The sequence below is a fragment of the Giraffa tippelskirchi genome, chromosome 9 (assembly GCF_054371585.1).
Source record: "Giraffa tippelskirchi isolate mGirTip1 chromosome 9, T2T-mGirTip1v1.2.pri, whole genome shotgun sequence".
Classification (NCBI taxonomy): domain Eukaryota; kingdom Metazoa; phylum Chordata; class Mammalia; order Artiodactyla; family Giraffidae; genus Giraffa; species Giraffa tippelskirchi.
Window position 1 is genome coordinate 115,460,588 of NC_137283.1, and position 23,735 is coordinate 115,484,322.

Below are 23,735 nucleotides of genomic sequence, written 5' to 3' on the forward strand. Positions count from 1 at the left end.
TAGAAGCAATCTGGGTTTCCTATAAACAGGGACGTAAAAATAAAAGGAAATGTCAAGAGAACTATGATGCTTATCCCAAGTATTTTGATTACTTATTTAATTTCAGAAAAATCCTTCCACCAGTATGTGGTCAGATGGGAGCTCACTAGCCACAAATATTAGTTTCATTTTGAAAAAATTACCTTGTTCTCAGCTATATGATATATATTAAATATTCAAGGGTATATTATCTATGTGGTCTTTCATAATTGCAGATCCCTAAACATATGTGTTTTTCTTTAGTTCTTAAAGACTCTGTAATGAAATCTGCAACATACTAAAATTTTTTGGAAGTTAATTATTGTCAATAAATAATAGGCATCAGCTTCTAGAATTCCTAGAAAAAAAAATTAAATAAATAAAATAAAAAATAAATAAATAAATAAAATATATAAAAATAAATAAAATAAAATAAATTAAAAAAATAAATAAATAAATAGAATTCCTTTATATCAGTATTTTTTTTTCCTCTTAACCTCAAAATTAATCTTACAGTTATTGGGGGTAGAATCTGTAAAAGGGAGTTTGACACATAAGTATAAGTGTTGGCAGCTAATGACCTAGGAGCGATGAAGAGGCTAACCAGCTTTAATTTTCTTATATTATCTTATCAAATCAAGTTAGAAAACTTGTCAGAGGGTAACTTGTAGCCGTATTGAGTCTTTCTTAATGTTTTCTATGTGATTATCTCATCCTGAATAAGAGGTTTAGTAAAGAGAAGTAAAATATCTGACACAGGGGAATTTTCTGCAGCATATGTTTTTATATTATATTATATATATTATATATATATTTAGATAAAGTCATTGACTATATTTAGCTTATATGTAGCCTATATTTAAATATAAGGTAAATATAGTCAATCCAGCACCACTCCCTATTGATTATTGATTTTATCTCCTAAGTATTTCTTATATTTGTCCATGTCCTCTCCATCTTCACTAGGACATCTTCCTAGTTTGAGGTTCCAATTATGTTTCACCTTGATTACTTTTATAGTATTCTAACTGGAATATCAGCATCCAATCTGCCCGCTCCAATTCTTCCTCCACAGTCAGGAAAGCAACCTGGTCAGTTTTACTCCTTCCCTTTTCTATTCCCATAACTCTGTTGTATGAAAAACAATAGCAAAAAAAAAAGCCTCTCGTACTTTTCCAGGCTACTGTAAGGAGTGGCAAGAATACAACTGAAACTGACTAAATGGCCGAGTAGTCTGCCCCTACCTGTCTTATTTCCACTAATCTCCATTCTTCTCATCCTCCTTGCTCCAGCTACGCATTGCCTGTCTTCAATCTCTCCCATCCATGTTGTCTCCCACTATGCTTTATGCTTGTAACTGCTTCTGCTTATTACTCTCTTTTTTCTCCTTCACCTAATTAATTCCCTTCTGTCCTCTAGATGTTATGTCAAATGTCATTTTCTTAATAAAGGCTTTTCCGATTCTGGTTAGGTCAAATTTTCCTATTATAATTTGTTGTAACACTGCAGGGCTTAGTCTCAGTAGCTTATCACAAGTAAAAATTGTATTTTATGACTTTTTGACTAGTGTATTGCCATACAACCTCCACTACTGTGAGATCAAGGGCTATCTGTCTTTATCTTTCTTCATCATTGCATAGCTCATGGCATCATGCCTGGCTCATTACAATGAGGAAGAAGAAGATGATACCGATGATGTTAGAAAACATGATGGATCCCTATTTTGTGTCAGGCATTGTTCTAAACGTTTTATTGTATTCACCTGTTTCCTTTTCTTTAAAACCCTATGACATGTCGGTACTTTTTTAAATTTATGGCAGAAACTGTAAGATTTGTAGTAGTAGAGACACAATAAGTATTTGATAAATGCATGAATGAAAGATAATGTGTTTTTATTAAGCATTCACATATATTAGAATGCGTTGATAAATGAGACATGGCTATAAGAATACTTAGAATTGGAAGTGTTGATAAATTTGCTTATAGAAATATAGGTTTTAGTCCATGTTAATAGGGCTATCCACTCTTCTTTGCCTAGTAGGAAATTATGTTTGGAGTCCTCAGCTATTGCCTGTGAGGCACAGGAAGTGAAAAGCTGGCCTTATATTATATATTATATAATATAATATGAAAACATATGCTGTTCTGATGGGAAAGGCCTGGGGCAGGTTTGGGTGGGGTGGGGTGGAGAAAGAGAGGCAGGAGGGAAACATTATAAAAACCTGTAAGTCCTGATTGCATAATGTTCAAGTTATATTTAATCCTCTTTAGAGGATACTCTGAGATGCAATTCTGTTCTTCCTGATAAGTTGAGGATACAGGCCACTTAGCTGATTTAGCTTACTACATAAGGAGCCATCTAGATCCCACCTTTCCTCAACACATTCATCCTTAGTAAGGTAGCATCTAGGTACCAGAAACCTGGAGTGTCATCCCCTGAGGCCACAGAGTGAGCGGTGGGGGTGCCAGTGCTGTGTTTCCCCAGGACTCAGTAAATGGACCTCTTTCTTGTGTAAGCTTTTCGATTTGTCAGTTTGGTACATTTACATGAATGGATTAAGGAGAGCATTTCCCTGGCTAATTCACAAAATTTACTATGTGACAGTATCCTGCACGTGAATTTTTTAAAACTCAAGTATCTATGTAGTAGAACATAAGTTGTATAAACCCTGCTATTAAATATAGGAATATTTGTCCTACTTTCTTATTAGGCAAGACTTGTTACCACCAATATGTGCAGTAATTACTATCTGCAAAAATATATAATCCACCAGCAGTCCTTGAGTGTGGACAGTGCAGCAGACCAATTGAAGACATTGTAGATACAATAGCTATCACTTCCCTGACTTGTCTGTGCCTGTGGTTTATTGAGAGAGACACATATTTAAGCAAGCAATATAGTGTATTAGATGCTGATATAGAAAATATAAGCACAGTGATGCTGCAGAAACCTATGAAGAGGAAATAGTATTACGGCATTGTGGTTTAAAAAAAGTTGCCTAAACATTTCAACTCAGGAGCTGAAGAATGTATAGAAATATATGTATATGTGATTTTGTTTTAGTTTAATAATGGATCATATTTATGTACACATGTGTATGTGTTTGTATAAAATGTATAACATTTTGCCTTTTTCCACTTAATATCAGTGTGTGTAGATCTACCTTATTGCCTTATAAAGAACTTCATGTCTGTCTGTATGTCTTTATTCTGGGATAGAATTTTGGAAGTGAGATTGCTGGACCTAGGGTTTGCACATTTAAAATTTTGATAGATTTTGCCAAATTGACATCTTAAAATGGATCCACTAGTTATAATTAATATCTCCATTAAAAGCTGAATTTATATGAATTGATGATATAAACCCAAATACTATATATAAGAGTAGACTCTTACCACAAGGGAAAAATGTAGTTTCATAAATAAGGTGTTAAACATCACTAACAATCAAATAAATATAAAATACAAAGCTGCTTCTCCATGTTAAGTTAGTAAAGGTAATGATAATGCCCCAGCCAGGCAGAACTACCCTGTAATTTCAGCTCTCTGCCATTGCACACAGTATGGCAAAATCTTTTTCTGGTGACTGATTTGCTTAAAAGAAATCTGTATAGTACAGTGAAAAACAGTGTAGTTACTGAATAGAGAATGAATGTGGGAGTCGTGGGGCCCTGGAAATTTGACAGATTTAACCAAGTCTTCTTCAGTTGCAATGTCATAATTACTTGGGGAGTGTTTTCCTACTGCACACACCAGTATTCTTTTTTGGTAATTGACATCCTAACAAGTGTGAGGTGTTAGGATCATTGTGGTTTTGTTTGCATTGCAAGATGATTAGTGATGTTGAGCACCTTATCAGTTACCAGGTATGGGTTCATGGGAGCCTGCTGGTAGGTATACCATGGCTGCTGCCTGAGGCTTCAGGAGCAGCCCTGCCTTGGGTGGCTGGAGCTAGTAGGAGCTGGGGGTAAGCTGGGGGCCTAGGTTGGGAGGCCCTACAGCCTTGGGGGTGGCCTGAGGTTGGGGCCTGCAGTTAGGTACTTGGTTTTATTTTCTCCTCCAACTGGAAAGATATTTCTCTCTGTGCTGGGTTTCCTGGGCTTAGAGGACAAGTCGTGGGGCTCATGTGAATGTGTCTTTCCTACCCTCTTCACTGTGTCTTATTTCTGTGCTTCACCCACATGTGGTAATCTCTTACCTGGAATCCTTGGTTTTTGCGAAGCAGTGTTTGTGTGCAGATAATTCTTCCAATTAATGTTGAATGTTTCTGAGAGGAGGGGATGAATGCTAGAAATTTCTGTGCCCCACCCCACCCTGCCTTTGCTAATATAACTCCCAGTTGTGTTTTGTTTTTTTTTTTTCAATTCAGTGTTAAGAAAACTTAGAGCCTGGTTTTATACTTAATCACATATATTATATTAGCTAATTCTTTGGGTATATTTGCTTTTGTCCTTCTTTATCACTTTCTTAAGCCTTGTTTTTATTGAATATGAGTTTCTGTTAAACCACTTCAACACCGATAACAAGTAATTTTGTTTGATCTTTTTCTGTGCTGTAAGTTTGTTAGATTGTAGGAAATGTGAGGAAATGGAGGGAAAAAAATGCAGAAAAATGTATAATTTCACTCAGTTCTTCACTGTAGTTGTATTGGTGCTATATGTGTAGTTTATAAATGTGTAGCTGTGGGCAGATTCAGTGGCAGTTTCTTGAACAAGGTTAACTGCCCCCTTTTAGGTGACATTTGCATTTCATACCCTTGTATGAGAGAGAATTTAGACCACTTTTCACTTCTTTGCTGTGTTTTCAGCTTGAAGTATAAGCTTCTGAACTTCTTGCCTTCTATCTTTGTGTTCTTAACCATAGAAAAATATCAGAAGATATTGAGTTGAGTGAGTTAATCGCAAAGTTTTATTAAGAAATTCTCCTTTGGATAACCATACATTATAATTAAATAGTACACATGTCCTGCCTTTAAAAAAAAAAGAGTCCAAATAAAGGAAGTAGATTAACAATAAAAACAACTAATTTCCGTAATTGCGGTCATTTTCAGCAGCTTATGTCCTGCCATAATTTCCTCATAAGATTTTAGAATCTTCTCTTCAAGTGTCTCTTCTTTCTGAAAACAGACTCCAAACGTTTGATTAATTATTCTTGAATTAGTAAAACCTCTTAGTATTGAATGTTTAGAATTAGTTTGAAGAGATGAAATTGGTATTATTTTCATATTAACATTTTTATGAAGAGCTGCAGAATACATTTTGTTCTTTAGCTCAACACATTTGAGGTTTTAGGTTTGGTACTACAAGATGATATTTTAAAGTATTTCACTTTAGTAAGAAATTGATCCTCAGTCTGAGCTCTTCACAGGTGTTAGGAAAGAGGTAATGACTATCAAACTATCAAATGTTCAGAGTCAAATGAGAGAGGATGTTTCTCCCACTTTCAAAGGGAACACATACCTGTTCGATTTGGGAGGGGGAAAAAAAAAGCTACTGTATAATAAACCAAGGAAACTCATTCAGTATGAGTCATATCCTCATTGTACAGGACAAGATTTACCACAGGACAGGTTTCTACCACAAATTAGTCATTGTTGTGTTGTTTAGTTGCTAAGTCCTGTTGGATTCTATTATGACTCCATGGAGTAGCCCACCAGGCTCCTCTCTCTGTCCATGAGATTTCCTAGACAAGAAGACTAGACTGGGTTGTCATTTTCTTCTCTACAAATTAGGCATAGTCAAGAAATATCTTTTATGAGTGAGCAGAATAGGAATCATTGTAAGTTATATCAGTCCCCTGCTCTTTGAGACTTCAATGAAACTAAACTAAATCCTGGAGTATTGTGGACAGGCAGTTAGAATAATAAGAGCTAGGTCTTCATGACTTTTACACATTGCAATATAAACCAATTTTTGCATTTTTCTTTATGTGTAAGTTTTAGGATAATCAAGCACTGTATTCTTTACACACATGTTGTTGAGGCTCTAGTTCAGTATATATGTTCTGAGATTGCTAGAAAGTGTTTTAAATCGCCAAAAAGAACTGCAAATATAATTCTGCTCCAGTTATAAACACATGCAATCTAGAAAGTATTTTTCTTAAATGTTTAATTTTGAGTTATATATTATAGGAGCCCTTTCTCCCTTACTCCAGAACTCCATGCTCTGTTCCTTTGCAATATTAGGATTTCTTATTGAATTATACTTTGTTTCTTTATTTAGTAAATGTTTACCTTTGAGCTTTTAAGTAAAAATAGTATCATGCAGATTTTTTTTGGAGCATCAAGATGCCAAGATACATTTCAGATTATATTCTTTATGCTTTAGCTTGACCGTATCTGTATTTTCAACAAAAATATGCATAAGGATACTTTTGTAGTTGAAAATTTTCCAATTAACTTTTATATTTTCATTTAATAATTGAAAGCTGTGATCCTTGACATAAGTATATAGCTAGATACTTCAGAATACTTTGTGCTTTACGTGTGTGTGTGCACTCAGGCATGTGAATTGGTGGGAGAGGAGGGAACATAAAAAAGATAGAAAAGGAGGTAGTTGGAACGAACTGATTTGTTGTAGTGTCCCAAGGGACAGGTATAATCGGCAGGCTGTCAGGTTCCATTACAGGGGTTGTTGCCATTGATCAGAACTGACATTTGTATAGCAGAGTTTAGTATAACTGTAATTATATGTGTGTTTACGGAATTTAAACCGTGTGACATTTTAGATTTTATCCTTAAATTAAAACATCCATATAATTTATAGGCTTGTTGGTTGAGTAAGTATGTGATTACATATTTTAAAAAGGAAGATAGATTTCCTAAATCCTACAAACAGTTGCATGGTCTAAGTCTATAGCATTAAAATGTGATTTGTAACAGCTCCAGGCTGACTGTTTTCACAGAGAAAATGTATTGAGCACACATTCTTGAATATTGTTCTTTAGCATAGTTAATAGATCCCCAACATTTTCAACTAAATGTACAGTATTTCATCAATTGTAAGACATTAGAAAAATTTATTTGGTGTTTTTTTTTTTTTTAACTTCCTAGTGACACATGAAATGATGATATAGCTCAAAATCATAGTGATATACTCTTAGATTTTAATGACTGTATTTTTAATATTTTACCATGTTGTTTTTTAAAATCTAATGTAATGAGTTTAAGCAATTAAAAATTTTTTCTACAGACTAAGTACCAAAAATTTCAAAATTAATTTTAAATATTTTAAAGGTAAGAAAGCATACTTTTATTTTTAAAATTTGTTATATTCCTTTGACTTAACATTTTAAATCTAGTTTTAATTTATAGCCATCTGCCTCAAGGAAAAATACTCCTCCAACAGTCAAAATGTTTTTTAAAAATGTTTAAAATTCAGTAGGATATCAGTGTGACTTGTATAGCTTTAAATAGATATAACAGGATTTGTTAAGCATAAAACTGCATTTAGACATCACAAACATTCTGTCTTAAGCTGGATATATATTGCTATCAGTGATATAATTTCAAGACTGTTTTCCTGTATAATGAATTAATTTATTGAAATTAGAAAGTTTTATGGACTTGTCTATGTATGGAAAATATGAATATTGAAAAATAAGAATAAATCTTATTTTTAAATAGACATCAACAACAATAACATTAAGGAACTATGGGAATTATGAATTCTAAAATAGGTGTCTAATTTCTCTTCTTGGTTCAAAAACTTTCTATAAATATGTCAAAACTTTCTTATCTCTTTGCTTTTAGTGATTATAGAGGTCTCTGGTTGAGGAGAAGATTGATAAGTGGTCAGGAAATTGACATAAATTAGAAGTTGTCATTTGTATGAAAAAGAAATCCAATCAGTAGGTTGAAGAACTTAGACTTCTATGTAAAAGATTTTATATTTAATTCCTTCCTCAGGATGCTTGTGTTATGCATAGAAAGATGATACAGGAGATGATATGTGACTAACGCATGTTAGAAGCACAAAGAACAAATTTTGCTTATTTTTCTTTGTAGCATGCAATATTTTTTTTTCTTTCCTTATCTAGCAAACTCTTACTTACCTTTGCCTGTTCAGTTCAGATATCCCTTCTTGCCATTTAATTTTTGTTTTTAATTATAAGTTATATGCAATTATAATGCCATGTATGTGCACAGCTTTACTGAGTAAAATACATAACTCAGAATAGTACAGAAATTATGAGTGAACAGCGTGATAAATTTTCCTAAACTGAATACACTGATAGAGGCACCACACTGATCAAAATAGTTTTACCGCACTTTGGAATCCTTCCTCATTTCTCTCCCATTTGCTGTGTCCTTCCTCTCCAGAGATGACTCCTAGCTTTTCACACCTTATGTTAGTTTCACCTGTTTCAAAACTTATGTATCCATGAAGTTTTATACTGTATAACTGGATTCTTTCACTAACAAGATTTTCATATTTTTACCATATTATTGCATATAGCAATAGTTTACTCATTTTTGTTGTATAATTGTTTCATTGTATAACTGTTACAAGTTATTTATCCATATTATTGTTGATGGAAATTTGGCACTTCCAATTTTGAAGTGTTATAAATAGTATAGCTATGAAAATTCTAATATACATCTTTAGGTACAAGTACGTGTGCACTTCTGTTCAGTACATAATACACGAGGAATGGAATTGCTGGTCACAAGGCTTACGTATGTTCATCTCTAGTAGGTAATACCAAGCAGCTTTTCAAAACGGTTGTGTGAGTTTGCATTTCCACCATTGTTTCATGAGAGTTCTACTTCCTCCATATGCTCTCTAAACACATGGTATTTTATGTCTTTCATTTTTAAACTTTTTTCTGCAATATTCAACATCCTTTTATGATTAAAAACTCTCAACAAATTGGTTATAAAAGGAATTGTCTTCAGCATAATGAAGTCCATATATAACAAACCTATAATTAACATCATACTCAACAGTAAAAGGTTGAAAGCTTTCCTAAGGTTTATCTTTCTTTGTTAAGATCAGGACAAGGGTGCAGATTCTCACTAGTCCTGTTCAACATAGTACTGGAAGTCCTAGCCCGGATAATTAAGGAAGAAAAAGAAATAAAGGTCTTCTGAATCAGAAAAGAAGAAGTAATATGGTCACTGCACATTTGATTTTATATATAGGAAACCCTAAAGACTCCAGGAAAAAACTTCTGCAACTAAGAAACAACTTCAGTAAAGTTGCAGGATACAAAATCAACATGCAGAAAGCAATTGCATTTCTATACACTAACAACGAACTATCAGAAAAAGAAAGAAATAATCCCGTACACAAGAGTATCAAAAAATATGTAATGCTTAGAAATAAATTTAACCAAGGAAGTGAAAGATCTTTACACCAAAAACTGTAAAACACTGAGGAAAGAAATTGAAAAATAAATGGAAATAAATGGAATAAATAAATGGAAAGATAGCTCATGTCTATCATCCATTGAAAGAGTTAATGTCTTTCATACATTGAAAGAGAAAATGTCTATACTATCTAAGCCATCTATGGATTCAATGTATCCCTATCAAAATTCCATTATCATTTTTCATAGAAATAGAAAAATGCATTTTAAAGTTGGTATGTAACCACAAAAGAGCCAAAGCAATCCTGAGAATGGGCAAAGCTGAAGGTATCACAGTTCCTGATTTTAATCTATACTATGAAACTATAGTAATCAAAAAGTATGGTACTGGCAGAAAAATAGACACATAGACTAATGGAGCAGAAGAGAGACTAGAAGTTAACTCACACGTATACCATCAACTAATATTTGACAGTTGAGCTGAAAACAGTTGGGAAAGAATGATCTCTTTGGTAAATTGTATGGGGAAAAGTGGATAGCCATATGCAGAGGAACGAAGATGGCCACCTATTTTATATTGCTCACGAAAAATTAAGGGGCTCCCCAGGTGGTGCTAGTGGTAAAGAAACTGCCTGCCAATGCAGGAGACATGAGAGAAGAGGGTTTGATCCCTGGGTTGGGAAGATCCCTGGATTGGGAAGATCCCTTGGAGGAGGGCATGGCAACCCACTCCAGTTTTCTTGCATGGAGAATCCCATGGACAGAGAAGCCTGGTGGGCTACAGTCTATAGGGTCGCAAAGAGTGGGGACATGATTGAAGCAATTTAACACAAAAAGTTAACTCAAAATGGATTAAAAACTTACATGTAAGACCTGAAACTGTAAAACTACTACTTCAAGAAAACATAGAGAAAAAAGCTCTTTGACATTGATCTTGGGAATGATTATTGGATATGACACCAAAAACCCATGAAACAAAAGCGAAAATAAGCTTCCACACAGCAAAAGAAATAGCAGAATGAAAAGGTTACCTGTAGGAGAAGACGTTTGGAGAAGGCAATGGCACCCCACTCCAGTACTCTTGCCTGGAAAATCCCATGGATGGAGGAGCCTGGTAGGCTATAGTCCATGGGGTCGCTAAGAGTCGGACACGACTGAGCGACTTCACTTTCACTTTTCCCTTTCATGCACTGGAGAAGGAAATGGAAACGCACTCCAGTATTCTTGCCTGGAGAATCCCAGGGACGGCGGAGCCTGGTGGGCTGCCGTCTATGGGGTCGCACAGAGTCGAACACGACTGAAGCGACTTAGCAGGAGAAGACATTAGCAAGCCATCTATCTGATAAGAAGTTAATATCCACACAACTCAAAAGCAAAACACACACATAACACAAAAGCCAAGCCAAAAACAAAACAACAAAAAATGGACAGAGGACTAGAATAGACATTTTTCCAAAGAAGGCAATGCAAATGACCCCCCAAGTACAGTAAAAGATGTGTAACTTCACTAATCAGCAGGGAAATGCAAGTCATAATCACAATGAGATATCCCCTTACAGCTGTTAGATTAACTTGTTATGAAAAAAGACAAGAGATGACAAATATGGGCTAGGATGTGGAGAAAAGGGATCTTTTGCACACTGTTGTAAGTTGGTGTTGTAAACTGGGAATGTAAACGTGTACTGCCACTATGGAAGCAGTTTGAAAGTCTCCCAAAAAGTTAAAAATAGGACTACCATATGATGCAGCCGTTCTACTTATGGGTATATATCAGAAGGAATTGAAATCATTATCTTGAAGAGAGATTGCTCTCTGATGTTCTTTGCAGCTTTATTCACTGTAGCTAAGACACAGAGACAACCCTAAGTGTTCACCAAGAAATGAATGGACAAAAAAAAAAGTGACATATATGTAGAAGAGAATATTATTCAGCCATAAAAAATGGAAATTCAGCCTTTTCCCACAATAGAGATGGACCTTGAGGTCATTATGCTAAGTGAAATAAGTCAGAAAAGAAAAGATAAATACTGTTATGTTCTCACTGATATATGGGGGAAGAAAAGTCAAACTCAAGAAAGAGAGAGTACGATGTTGGTTGCCGGGAACTTAGGGATAAGGGAAATGGGGAAATGTTGGTCAAAATGTACAAACTTCTAGGTATAAGATGAATGTGTTCTGGGGATCTGATGTACAGTGCAGTGAGTATAATTGATATTCCTGTGTTATATCCTTGAAAGTTGTTAAGAGAGCAGATCTTAAATCTTATCACCCCACACACACACACACACACTCAAACACAAAAGTAATATGAAATGAGGGGAAGAAAGTGTTAACTAACCTCATTGTGGTAATCATTTACAATATGTATGTGTGTCAAATCATCACATTGTGCACCTTAAGTTTGTATATGTTACATGTCAGAAATAATGCAATAGATAAAAAAAGGAAGGAGAGATAAAGTGATTTCCCTTAGGTCACAACGTTTTAAAAAGCAAAAGATTATGTTTATGTTAGTTACCAGATGAAGTGGTTCTAGCAAGTCTTAGGTCTTTTGGTTTAGCTGTCAAATGGATGGAGCATTTTAAATTGAATATACCAAATTGTTGGCACAATAGTGGTGTATAGCATCTCAACTATGCCATTTTACCAGTGGTTAGGCTAAAATTGGAACAGTTTGGAATAATGATTTTTACACTCCTAAAAGAATAAAGTACATGTATTGAGAGAAATTTGAGTTGACAGTAAAAATATTGACAGTTAACCCATGCCCTAATACAAGAGCAGATGGAAATGTCTTGCATGAGTTCCAGTTCATTAAGCAAATGTGACACTTTATTTTCTAGGCATTTTTGTTCAGGGAATTAGAGTAATAAAATGATCATATAAATGAAGTCATTTCTCACTGTGCTGAAAGTATAGAAAACAAAATGCTAAAATGGATTTTTAAGGTTTGGTAGTATAGTTTTCTTATATATGAAAAATTTTATTTTAAAATTTAGTTGTTACCACATTATTAGCTTTGTAGTATACTTTGTAGCTTTCTTAACATTTATTAATTGTAAGCTTATTTTATATTTTAATGTAACATGAATTTACAATTTAGAAGAATTGTTGCTTTCGAAAACACATGGGCATGTTTTTTAGGATTTTCAGTTAAAAAGTTGTTAGTGAGTGATTCCTGAACATATTTGTAAGATATATCTTGGACTGTTTTAAATTGTCATTTTTCAAAGTAGAAGTTATGTTTAAATTATTGGAATATAAAAGATGTTAATTAATGCATTGTGAATGTTTCAAACCATTTTAGATCTTAAAATTCATTATACATCTGTTTATACTTAATTCCAGTAGCATGTCTTTTTCAAAGTAACATTTGATGTGACTTCAGTATTAACTATTTAACTTTAGCAAATTAAGTAAGTAGCTTCAGATTCATAGTATTTTGCACCTTAGATATGAATGCCTTAATCTATTTCATTATAGTTTGCCAATTAATGTTATATCGAAATACAGATGCTAAATTTTGTGGTTGATATAGTTTATTTCAAAGTGATTGTGATATCTCTAATAATGCAACAGATTATACTGAAAAACTTGGATTATGCATTTATTAAGAATTATGTGTGATTTGCAGTCTAAAAAAGTAAGATTTCCATTCCCGTAAGCAACTTCAAAACAGACGTGAGAGTAATAGCACAACAAAAATGTTGAACAATCTGACTCCCATCTCGTTTAACTTCTTCACGAAATGGTTGAATTTTGATTATGAGGCTCTATAATCTGATGTACTGACTAAGGGAAACTTCAGTTTTTGACTTGTTACCTCACATGTTAAATATATACTAGTATAATATTATCATAGTAAGAGGTTTATTAAACTTGTCTTTTTCTCTGCCATAGTATGCTTTTAGAGGACACAAGCAATTTAATATGTAGAAAGCAAATAGATTTATAATCACAGCTCACGTCAAATGATCTCTTCTAAGAACTTAACATAAATACCCTGGGCTCGCCTTCTGCTCTAGGTACCCTGAATCTCCAGTGACTCATTGTTTTTATTGCTATTATGTGCCAGTTATGCTGTAGTATAGGTATTGTTTTTTAGAATAAAGAGCTGCATATACTAGTTGATATTAAAGGGGGTAGTTTTTTAAAACTGTGTATCAATAGTAAAGTTTCCTCCAAATTTGGAGAAGTATAAACAGGTGAGCATTCCTAGAGTAGATTCCTGGTATCCTTTTCATTTCCTTTTAATGCTTTGTTCACTTGTTTTTATCCCTTTTCAAATGAAAGCCATTATCAGTACACACTTGTTTAAAAGAGCGTCATTTGTTGTTGTTATTTTACATTGTAAGATACATTTTAAATATGCTTGTGTAATTTGTACACTTTACAGTACAATTTACTGACAGACTCCTTCACTGAGTTTTAAATAACTGCTTAATATCACAACTTATAGAGAAGTGACTGTTGTGTAGAGGGAATCAGATAGCATTCTGGGTATCTTAACACCTTTTATTTGATCTGTATATAAGTGGTCAATCATATTTCTTTTTGAATGACAGTGAAAATTTAAGTGATATATCATCTTTTTCCTCTTTTCAATTTATCTTTTCTTGTGTTATAGATGCTTGTGACCACACCAGAAAAATGGGATGTAGTAACAAGAAAGAGTGTTGGAGACGTAGCTCTTTCCCAAATTGTAAAGCTCCTTATTCTTGATGAAGTCCATTTACTACATGAAGATAGAGGACCAGTATTAGAAAGCATAGTGGCACGAACTTTACGGCAGGTAAGAGGAAGTTATATGTAGGCTTATTTTGGGGGGTAAGTTTTTAAACTTTAATCTAGCATTCAAAGAAATATTAATATCTGTTGTGTATGGGGCAAAAGATAATTTTAGTGTGGATAAACTTACAGGTATTTCATTTTTATGTTAAAAGTACCTGATTGTTCTTCTTTCCAAGTCTTATTTTATTGAAGTCTCTTTAAATTAACCAAAGTAAATACAGGAAAACTTCTAAACCTGTGTTTTGAATCTAATATTGACAAAGCAGTATTACACTTGATCTTAGCCAAAGACCAAGGAGCAGTTGACTAAACAATATTAACATAATGGTAGAACATAGGAAAATGTTAGTGATTCATCCACTTTTCTCCATGCCTAAACTCTCCCCACTGAAAAGGGAATGAGAATCCTCTGACTGCCAAGGTCCAGCTTGTGGATTAATCAGCAGTCACATCCACTCATCCTTGATAACTCAGTTGGTAAAGAATCCGCCTGCAATGCAGGAGACCCCAGTTCGATTCCTGGGTCAGAAAGATCCCCTGGAGAAGGAGTAGGCTAGCCACTCCAGTATTCTTGGACTTCCCTGGTGGCTCAGCTGGTAAAGAATACACCTGCAATGTGGGAGACCTGGGTTCCATCCCTGGGTTGGTAAGATTCCCTGGAGAAGAGAAAGGCTACCCACTCCAGTATTCTGGCCTGGAGAATTCCATGGACTGTATAGTCCATGAGGTCACAAAGAGTTGAACACAACTGAGCGACTTTCACTTTCACATCCACTCAGTGACCTCTTCTGGCACAAGATCTAGTCATTTGCCATCTTCTTTATTATTCTAAATATTTACCCTGGGAAAAAGCAGTTCCTTGCCAGTATCACCTAAGTCTCTGCATGTAGTCCACATCTCTCTGCTGACTTCTAGTCCTGTCCAAACACAGTTGGTATTTCTAGTTTGATATTCCAAAGACTTCTCTTGCCAAACATGTCAGAAACTCTGTCGTTTCTCCCATATATTTATATAGGGCATCACAATTCACTCAGTTCTCAAGCCCAAATTGAGTGTGTGGGAGTCACCTTCAAGTGTTCCTTCTTCCCTAACATCCTGCCTCACCCCAGTAACTAGTTAGTCATCAATTCTTTTACATTTCCTATCTTGAATAGCTGTCATCTAGATCCAGTTATGGGAATTTAAATAAAAAGGGAGTACAGAACTTATGAAGTTTATGTTGCATTTTCAAATATTTTAAAATAATGTATTTTAACCTGGTAAATATACCGTAAAATTCTAGATGAATTAATGATTTAACTATATCAGACAAAACTCAGTGTATTAAAGAGAGCATTTTGAAAATAACCTTGGGGTGGATATACTCTATGCAAAGTGCAAAACTCCAAAGGCTATAAAGGAAACATGTGACTCATTTGAATATGCATTAAAAACTTTTGACCAGTAAAGATACCTCCAAAAAGATAAAATGTAAGAATAATAGAAATTATTTGTTACACATAAAATAAGCTTAGATGTCTTTTGTAATTAAAAGGTTATTGTAAACTAATAAATATTTGTTATTCACTCACTAAGTCGTGTCCTACTTTTTGCAAACCCATGGACTGCAGCATGCCAGGCTCCTCTGTCCTTCACTATCTCCCAGAGTTTGCTCAAATTCATGTCCACTGAGTCACTGATGCTATCTAACCATCTCATCCAGTGCCGCCCTCTTCTTTTCAGTCTTTCCCAGCATCAGTCTTTTCCAATGACTCAGCTCTTCGCATCAGGTGGCCAAAGTATTGGAGCTTCAGCATCAGTCCTTCCAGTGATTATTCAGGACTGGTTTCCTTTAGGATTGACTGGTTTGATCTCCTTGCTGTCCAAGGGACTCTCCAGAGTCTTCTCCAGCACCACAATTCGAAAGCATCAATTCTTCAGCATTCAGCCTTTATGGTCCAACTCTTACATCCATACATGACTACTGGAAAAACCATAGCTTTGACTGTATGGATCTTTGCTGGCAAAGTGATGTCTACACTTTTTAATATGCTATCTAGGTTTCTCATAGCTTTCCTTCCAAGGAGTAAGCATCTTTTAATTTCATGGCTGCAGTCACCATCTGCAGTGATTTTGGAACCCAAGAAAATAAAGTCTGTCACTGTTTCAGTTGTTTCCCCATCTGTATGCCATGAAGTGAGGGGACCGGATGCCATGGCCTTAGTTTTTTGAATGTTGAGTTTCAAGCCAGCCTTTTTACCAAGACTCTTTCATCAAGAGTCTCTTTAGTTACTCTTCATCTTCTGCCATTAGAGTGGCAGGACCATCTGCATGTCTGAGGTTGTTGGTAGTCAGTAAGAAATATAAGTTTTTTAAAAATTTGGAAAAAGCACTTTACAGTAGAAATAAAAATACTGAAAATCATAGAAAAGAAACTTTAAAAGAATCCAAATTAACTTGAGACATTCCTCTTCCATTAGATTGGCAAAAGTGAAAAAGAATGTTATTTGAAAACTCTCACTAAACTATGCTTTTCCTTCTAGAGGTCTAACCTGTGGAAATAATAGCACAGAAACATAGATATAGTAACACCAGTATTCACTGATGCTTTCTTGTTAATGCAAAATATGTTGGAAACAACCCAAATGTTCAACAAAAGAAAATATGATTGAATAAATCCTATTACAGTCATCAAATAAAATGCTACTTTGCAGTCTTTTAAGAAGAATGAGGCAGAGCTATAAGAACCAGACTTAAAAGATATCCAGGTTATATTCTTCATTGGAAAGGCAAGCTGGGTCCTGTATATATAGCACAATCCCAGGGAAAAAAAAAAGCAGTATATTTATATTCTCATTCACTCATTTACTGAACATTTGTTAACTACCTGCTGTGTGCCAGCTTCATGGTTCTAGGTGTTGCGGATGTAGTTAACAAATTTCTTGCCTCCATTTAGATTTTTAAGCTGGGTAGCGTAGGGTGCATAGATGTGAAAGCATATGCAACAACTGTAATAGTGGTTTTATAGTAGGGATGGAATTAGAGGTTTCTTTAGGATATGTTCACTTTTTACCACATAAAAATATGTGCATACATACATACAGACACACAGACACAGAATACAAAGAGTTGAAATATTCAAGTAGACACACAAAAATCAGAGATTTTAGCTAATACTCAACTTAGAACAGTGTCAAGAATACACGTGGTTGTGAGAAGTCTGCAGCTGCCGCCACTGTTCTCGTCTTTTGCTCTGGCAGTTAGTTTACTTGTGAAGTCTTGAAAAGAATCATTCAGGGCATCATTTACACAAAAGAGAGCTATTTTGATCATGAGATTTTTAAATAAAAATTTGAACAGCTTTATTGAGGTATGATTGACATACAGAGCAGTGCATATGATTAGCATATGGGGTAAAGTGAGTTTGTGGTTAACAGAAGGTACTACTTCCCACGGTGATAGTTCCTGATCATGAGATGTTTTGATTTGGTAGCTTGATATGTACATAGCCTAGTGATGTTTTTCAGGGAGCCCAGGCCACATGAGTCCATACATTCCTGGTTTGTTTGCATTGAGCTATCTGGAGAGACCATGTCCATAAGCTAAAAGCATTACAAAGATAAGGCTTTCCTACAACTATAGAGCATTAGAGGTCAAGTAAACACCATTAGTATAATTGCCAAGAGGACTATCAGTAGCATGTTTTCAAGGAAGTTTGACCAGGACATCTTTCTTTCTTGAGCATTTCCAATTGAGGGAGAAAATAGACTGCAGGAGTGCTGCTGTATACACATGTACACAGACCCACATTATGTACCATATATACTTTGAGGCATTCATTAAAATTCATAAATATTTTATAAACTATGAATGTTTAATAGTATAATTTTCTATATGTAGTTTATAAACTATATGATGTAAAATATATAAAATTATATATTATGTTTTTAATTATATGTAGTGCAATTATAAATATATCATATTAATAGAAGATACAGGAACATATAATATGTTGTGTGTAATATGGATATATAATATGTAAATATACCTGGTAATTCAGCTGGTAAAGAATCACCTGCAATGCAGGAGACCCTGGTTCGATTTCTGGGTTGGGAAGATCCCCTGGAGAAGGGATAGACTACCCTCTCCAATATTCTTGGGCTTCCCTGGTGGCTCAGATGGTAAAGAATCCACCTGCAAAGCAGGAGATATGGCTTCAATCCCTGGGTTGGGAAGATCCCCTAGAGGAAGGCATGGCAACCCACTCCACTATTCTTGCCTGGAGAATCCCGTGGACAGAGGAGCCTGGTGGGCTACCGTCCATGGGGTCACAAATAGTCAGACACGACTGAGCAACTCAGCACAACACAGCAATATTTAAATATATAATATATTAATTCATCCTGCACATTAGCATCTTCATATTATAGCCAAATTCCAATTGTATAGTTTATCAGTACTATACTCATAAACCTTTGCGACTTGCTGTTTGTTTATCTTAAGAAAAATGTTTAAATACCTTAGCTGGACATAAAAGTCTATTAAAACCCTGATCTCTTTGTCTAATTTTAACTTTTCCATTCTATTCCTTAGCTACTTAGGTTCCAACCACACAGAACCAAATTTTTTCCTTCCCCGGTTTTTTTTCCAATGCCTCTTTTTTTCCCATCTCTTTCAGAGATGAAACTAATCTTACTTAAGTCAGAATGTATCTTTATTTTATGAGATTAAGGGTTGTAAATGCAAAATTGTATATTATCACTCCACAGATCTATCTGTTGAAAGCCTACTATTCTTTAGAATCTTCCCAGTATCACTTCTTCTATGAAGTATTTCTTAGTTCACTGCTCAGCATGAATTCCACCTTTTCTGTGTCCCCTATGTATTCCCTTTCTTTGCACATTTTTAGCACTTACTACAGTCTCCCTTATAATTTCACAACTTGTTATAGTTAATTCTGTTGTTATTTGTGGCCCTCACTAGATTTTAATCTCCTTGACAGAATGATCTGTATGATTCTCCTCATATTTCCAGTGTATTAGTACAGTGCAGTGCTCATAAATATTTTTATAAAAAGCGAAGTTCCTATTTTTGTTTGTTCCTGTGATTATCAGACATTCCCAGTAGATGGCAGTGCTTCACATGGCACTTTATAACTGACATAGACACACCATAGGGAGCTTTTCTAATGCAATATAGATTCTGTTTGGATTCTAAAATTACATGATGGAATTAGGTACTAAATTCACAACATCCTTGGCATGAGAGAGATTTGGAAAAGAGAAAAGTAGAATAAAACCCAAATCTGTTGTATTTAACAGTGTTGAACTAATATTAGTTGTTTTAACTAAATTTACTTTCAGTGAGTAGGGAGACTTTGTCCAAACTTAGATTTTATGTGAGGGAAAATGCTATAAAAATTTGCTGCCTATTTTTTGGGCTGATGATAAACAAGAAACTGCAAAATGTTAACTTTTTTTTGGTTTTTAACTATTAATATTTTCAGATTACTCCGTATAGTGTGTAGAGTTTCAAGATGTGGTTTAAGACATAAAGTTTCAAATTATTCATATTTAAAGGAAAATATTTCTCATACAGACTCATGGGTATAATAGATTATTTTTAGATTAAAAAGATAACAGTAGTTTTAAAATGGGGGTTTAGCAGAAAAATATCTCTAGTGTTTGCAAGGTGTCATGTATTTAACATCAAAAAACGTTAAAAATATACTCAATAACGTTTATGTTGATTTTAATACTAAAAATCACTTTCATATCCTTTCAAATCACCACCAGTAGTAAATAGAACTATGGCATAATTAAAATTAGTCTAGGGGCTTCCCTGGTAGTCCTGTGCTCTCAATACAGGGGCCCCGTGTTCAATCCCTGGTCAGAGAGCCAGATCCTACATGCCACAACTGAAAAATCCTACATGCTGCAACTAAAAGATTCTGCATGCCTCAATGAAGAGCAAGGTCACATGTGCCGCAAATAAGATGTGGCGCAGCCAAATAAGTAAATGTATTTCAAAATAGCATTCTAATTACTGTAAGGGAGTCTAATTATAATATGTAAAGGAGACTTCTTAAATAACAGGTAGGGTCATCAGTTCCCCTTACTTTGGGTTCCTTGACTTGGGTTGGGTTTGCTTGGGAAGCTATGTGTGTATCTCATAGATAGTGTTTTATTTAATTCTCAAATAAGCCCAGATATAACCCATTACAAGTAAGCAGATTCATTTTGTCCTACTTACAGAATGAGTTTGGAATGCACAGGGCCACATTTTCTCTTAGTTCTTGTAAGTGATATTTATGTCAGGGAGTGCGGGACCTTGGACTGTATTGAAATATCCAAGGTGAAATCCAGTGTTGCGAGCTGCTCACTTAGGTATAGTAACTTGAAGATACTAACATGAGGCAAGCAACTTTTGACCAAGAAGGTCATAAAAAACTGAAAAAAAATAATTAAAATATTTGCTCAAATAAGTATATCTGGTGAATCACCTTATTTTATTTATGATAGCAAGAACATTAAACATTCCTAGATTTAAAAATATAGTAGTACTGTATAGTTTTTTTGTTACAGATTGAGAATCTCTTTTTATGCATTCTCTCATAAAGGAATTTGGTTGAAGTTGATTAGCTTACCAGATTCATTCCAAGTCATGTGTACTTAAATCACATCAGAGGTTTTCAAACTTTTTCCCAGGTAAGAAGCCCTTTTTTAAATTAGAATTTTACATGGAAGCCTAGTAATATATAAAAATATAGGACGAGATGGTTAGATAGCATCACCCACTCAGTGGACATGAATTTGAGCAAACTCTGGGAGATAGTGAAGGACAAGGAAGACTGGTGTGCTGCACTCCATGGGATAGCAAAGAGTTGGACACAACTGAGCTATTGAACAACAACAGCAAAATCACAATAGAAATTTAGAAAGAAATTCTATATGATAAAAAACTATATACACACAAATATATACATCTATATATTCTATCTACATACAAACATACATATATGTGTGTATATATAGATAGATATAGACACACACATACACACATACATTCTACACTTTGGATTTGATGAATTGATATAAAACCCAACCATTTGAAAGACTATTTGTCTGACACTTAGAGCTCAATAAGTGCACATAGAAGGAAAAGAGAGAGTGACAACACTCTTATTAGAAAATAATGAAACTTTACTTAGTACAGACAAATTTATAATTCAGAGTTCAAATTATGCTCTAAAATGAAGCAGATAGGTAGGGAATATAATAAGTTAATTATTAAATTTTAACTGTTAGATAATGTTAAATAGAATTGCTAAAAAATGGAAAAATACTAAAGTTAAATAAAATTAAATACAAAATAGAAAAACGATAAACTAGATTTATTAACTAGAGTCCTATAAAAATATTTTTAAAGCTAGTTTTTAAAAAAGTAAAATAAACTTAAAACAAATCTAATCACAAATAAGTAGAAAACCTATGAGTAAACAAAATTAGAAAGGGTAAAGAAATTTTACAGAATGTTTAGAAATCAAAAAAGATGAGAATACTATAAGCTGTCATCGTAAAAACGTAATTGAACAAGAATGGGATAGTGTCCTGTGTTCATAAGCCGTAAAATGGAGAAATTTCTTGGCATGCAAGATTTCTCACAATCGTTTCTACATTTCTGTTACCTCCCTTCTCTAACTGGTACCACTAATGTTGCCAAGTACAGTATCTTAAACACCTTTCTTCCTGGCCTAAGTTCCTAACTACACTTCTGTTAGAACAACAGCTGTCACCTCTGCATGTCATCTCTCTTCGTTCTCACAATTTTTAGAAGGTGCTACTGTTAATGGGATACATTGCAGTGTTTTTTTTGTGGTTTTTACAGACTCTAAACCCCTGCTTTCTCTGCACTGCATTAAAAGCTTAATAAATGACTGGAAAACAAATTAATCAATGTTATCAGCAGTGTTTAGCAGCAAAATTAAAATATTAAACACTAGCAGTGAACACAAGAGGATGGCAAGAGTTAACATTGACATTTTAGGAATCAATTAACTAAAATGGACTGGAATTGGCGAATTTAATTCAGATGACCATTATGTCTACTACTGTGGGCAAGAATCCCTTAGAAGAAATGGAGTAGCCCTCATAGTCAACAAAGAATCTGAAATGCAGTACTTGGGTGCAGTCTCAAAAAGGACAGAATGATTTCTGTTCATTTCCAAGGCAAACCATTCAATATCATGGTAATCCAAGTCTATACCACAATCACTAAAGCCAAAGAAGCTGAAGTTGAACAAGTCTATGATGACCTACAAGACCTTCTAGAAGTAATACCAAAAAAAAAAGATGTCTTTTTCATCATAGGGGACTGGAATGCCAAAGTAGGAGGTCAAGAGATACCTGGGTTATCAGGCAAGTTTGGCCTTGGAGTACAAAATGAAGCAGGACAAAGGCTAACAGAGTTTTGCCAAGAGAATGCTCCAGTCATAACAAACACCCTCTTCCAACAAACAACACAAGACATGAGTCTGCACATGGATATCACCAGATGGTCAATACCGAATTCAGATTGATTATATTCTTTGCAGCTGAAGATGGAGAAGCTCTATACAGTCAGCAAAAACAAGACCAGACACTGACTGTGGATCACATCATGAACTCCTTATTGCAAAATTCAGACTTAAACTGAAGAAAGTAGGCAAAACCACTGGACCATTCAGGTATGACCTAAATCAAATCCCTTACGGTTATACAGTGGAAGTGACAAATAGATTTAAGAGATTAAATGTGATAGAGTGCCTGAAGAACTATGGACGGAGGTTCGTGACATTGTACAGGAGACAGTGATCAAAACCACCCCCAAGAAAAAGAAATGCAAAAAAGGAAAAATAGCTGTCTGAAGAGGCCTTAAAAACAGCTGAGAAAAGAGAAGTAAAATGCAAAAGAGAAAAGGAAAGATATATCCACCTGAATGCAGAGTTCCAAAGAATGCCAATAAAGGACAGAAATGGTATGGACCTAACAAAAGCAGAAGATATTAAGAAGAGGTAGCAAGAATACACAGAAGAATTATACAAAAAAGATCTTCATGACCCAGATAATCACGATGGTGTGATCACTCACCTAGAGCCAGACATCCTGGAATGCGAAGTCCAGTGGGCCTTAGGAAGTATCACTATGAACAAAGTTAATGGAGGTGATAGAATTCCAGTTGAGCTATTTCAAATCCTAAAAGATGATGCTGTGAAAGTGCTGCACTATATATGCCAGCAAATTTGAAAAACTCAGCAGTAGACACAGGACTGGAAAAGGTCAGTTTTCATTCCAATCCCAAAGAAAGGCAACGCCAAAGAATGCTCAAACTACCACACGATTGCACTCATCTCACATGCTAGTAAAGTAGTGCTCAAAATTCTCCAAGCCAGGCTTCAAAAATATCTAAACTGTGAACTTCCAGATGTTCAAAAATTTAGAAAAAGCAGAGGAACCAGAGATCAAATTGCCAACATCCGCTGGATTATCAAAAAAGCAAGAGAGTTCCAGAAAAACATCTACTTCTGCTTTATTGATTATACCAAAGCCTTTGACTGTGTGGATCACAACAAACTGGAAAATTCTTCAAGAGATGGGAAT

The 23,735-nt window shown here is 34.6% G+C and overlaps 1 protein-coding gene across 6 annotated transcripts in view; it reads left to right on the forward strand.

Moving 5' to 3' along the window:
* The window catches only part of ASCC3 (activating signal cointegrator 1 complex subunit 3), a 329,002-nt gene that overhangs the window by 114,717 nt on the left and 190,550 nt on the right, over positions 1–23,735 (forward strand). For all 6 annotated transcript variants that reach the window (XR_014065459.1, XR_014065457.1, XM_081530206.1 and 3 more), the window contains exon 11: positions 13,955–14,119. Coding sequence is in view for 4 of the 6 variants with exons in the window: in XM_081530206.1 (XP_081386332.1) it covers positions 13,955–14,119 (165 nt within the window). In the remaining 2 variants the exon portion in view is untranslated. The remainder of the gene's footprint in view (positions 1–13,954; positions 14,120–23,735) is intronic.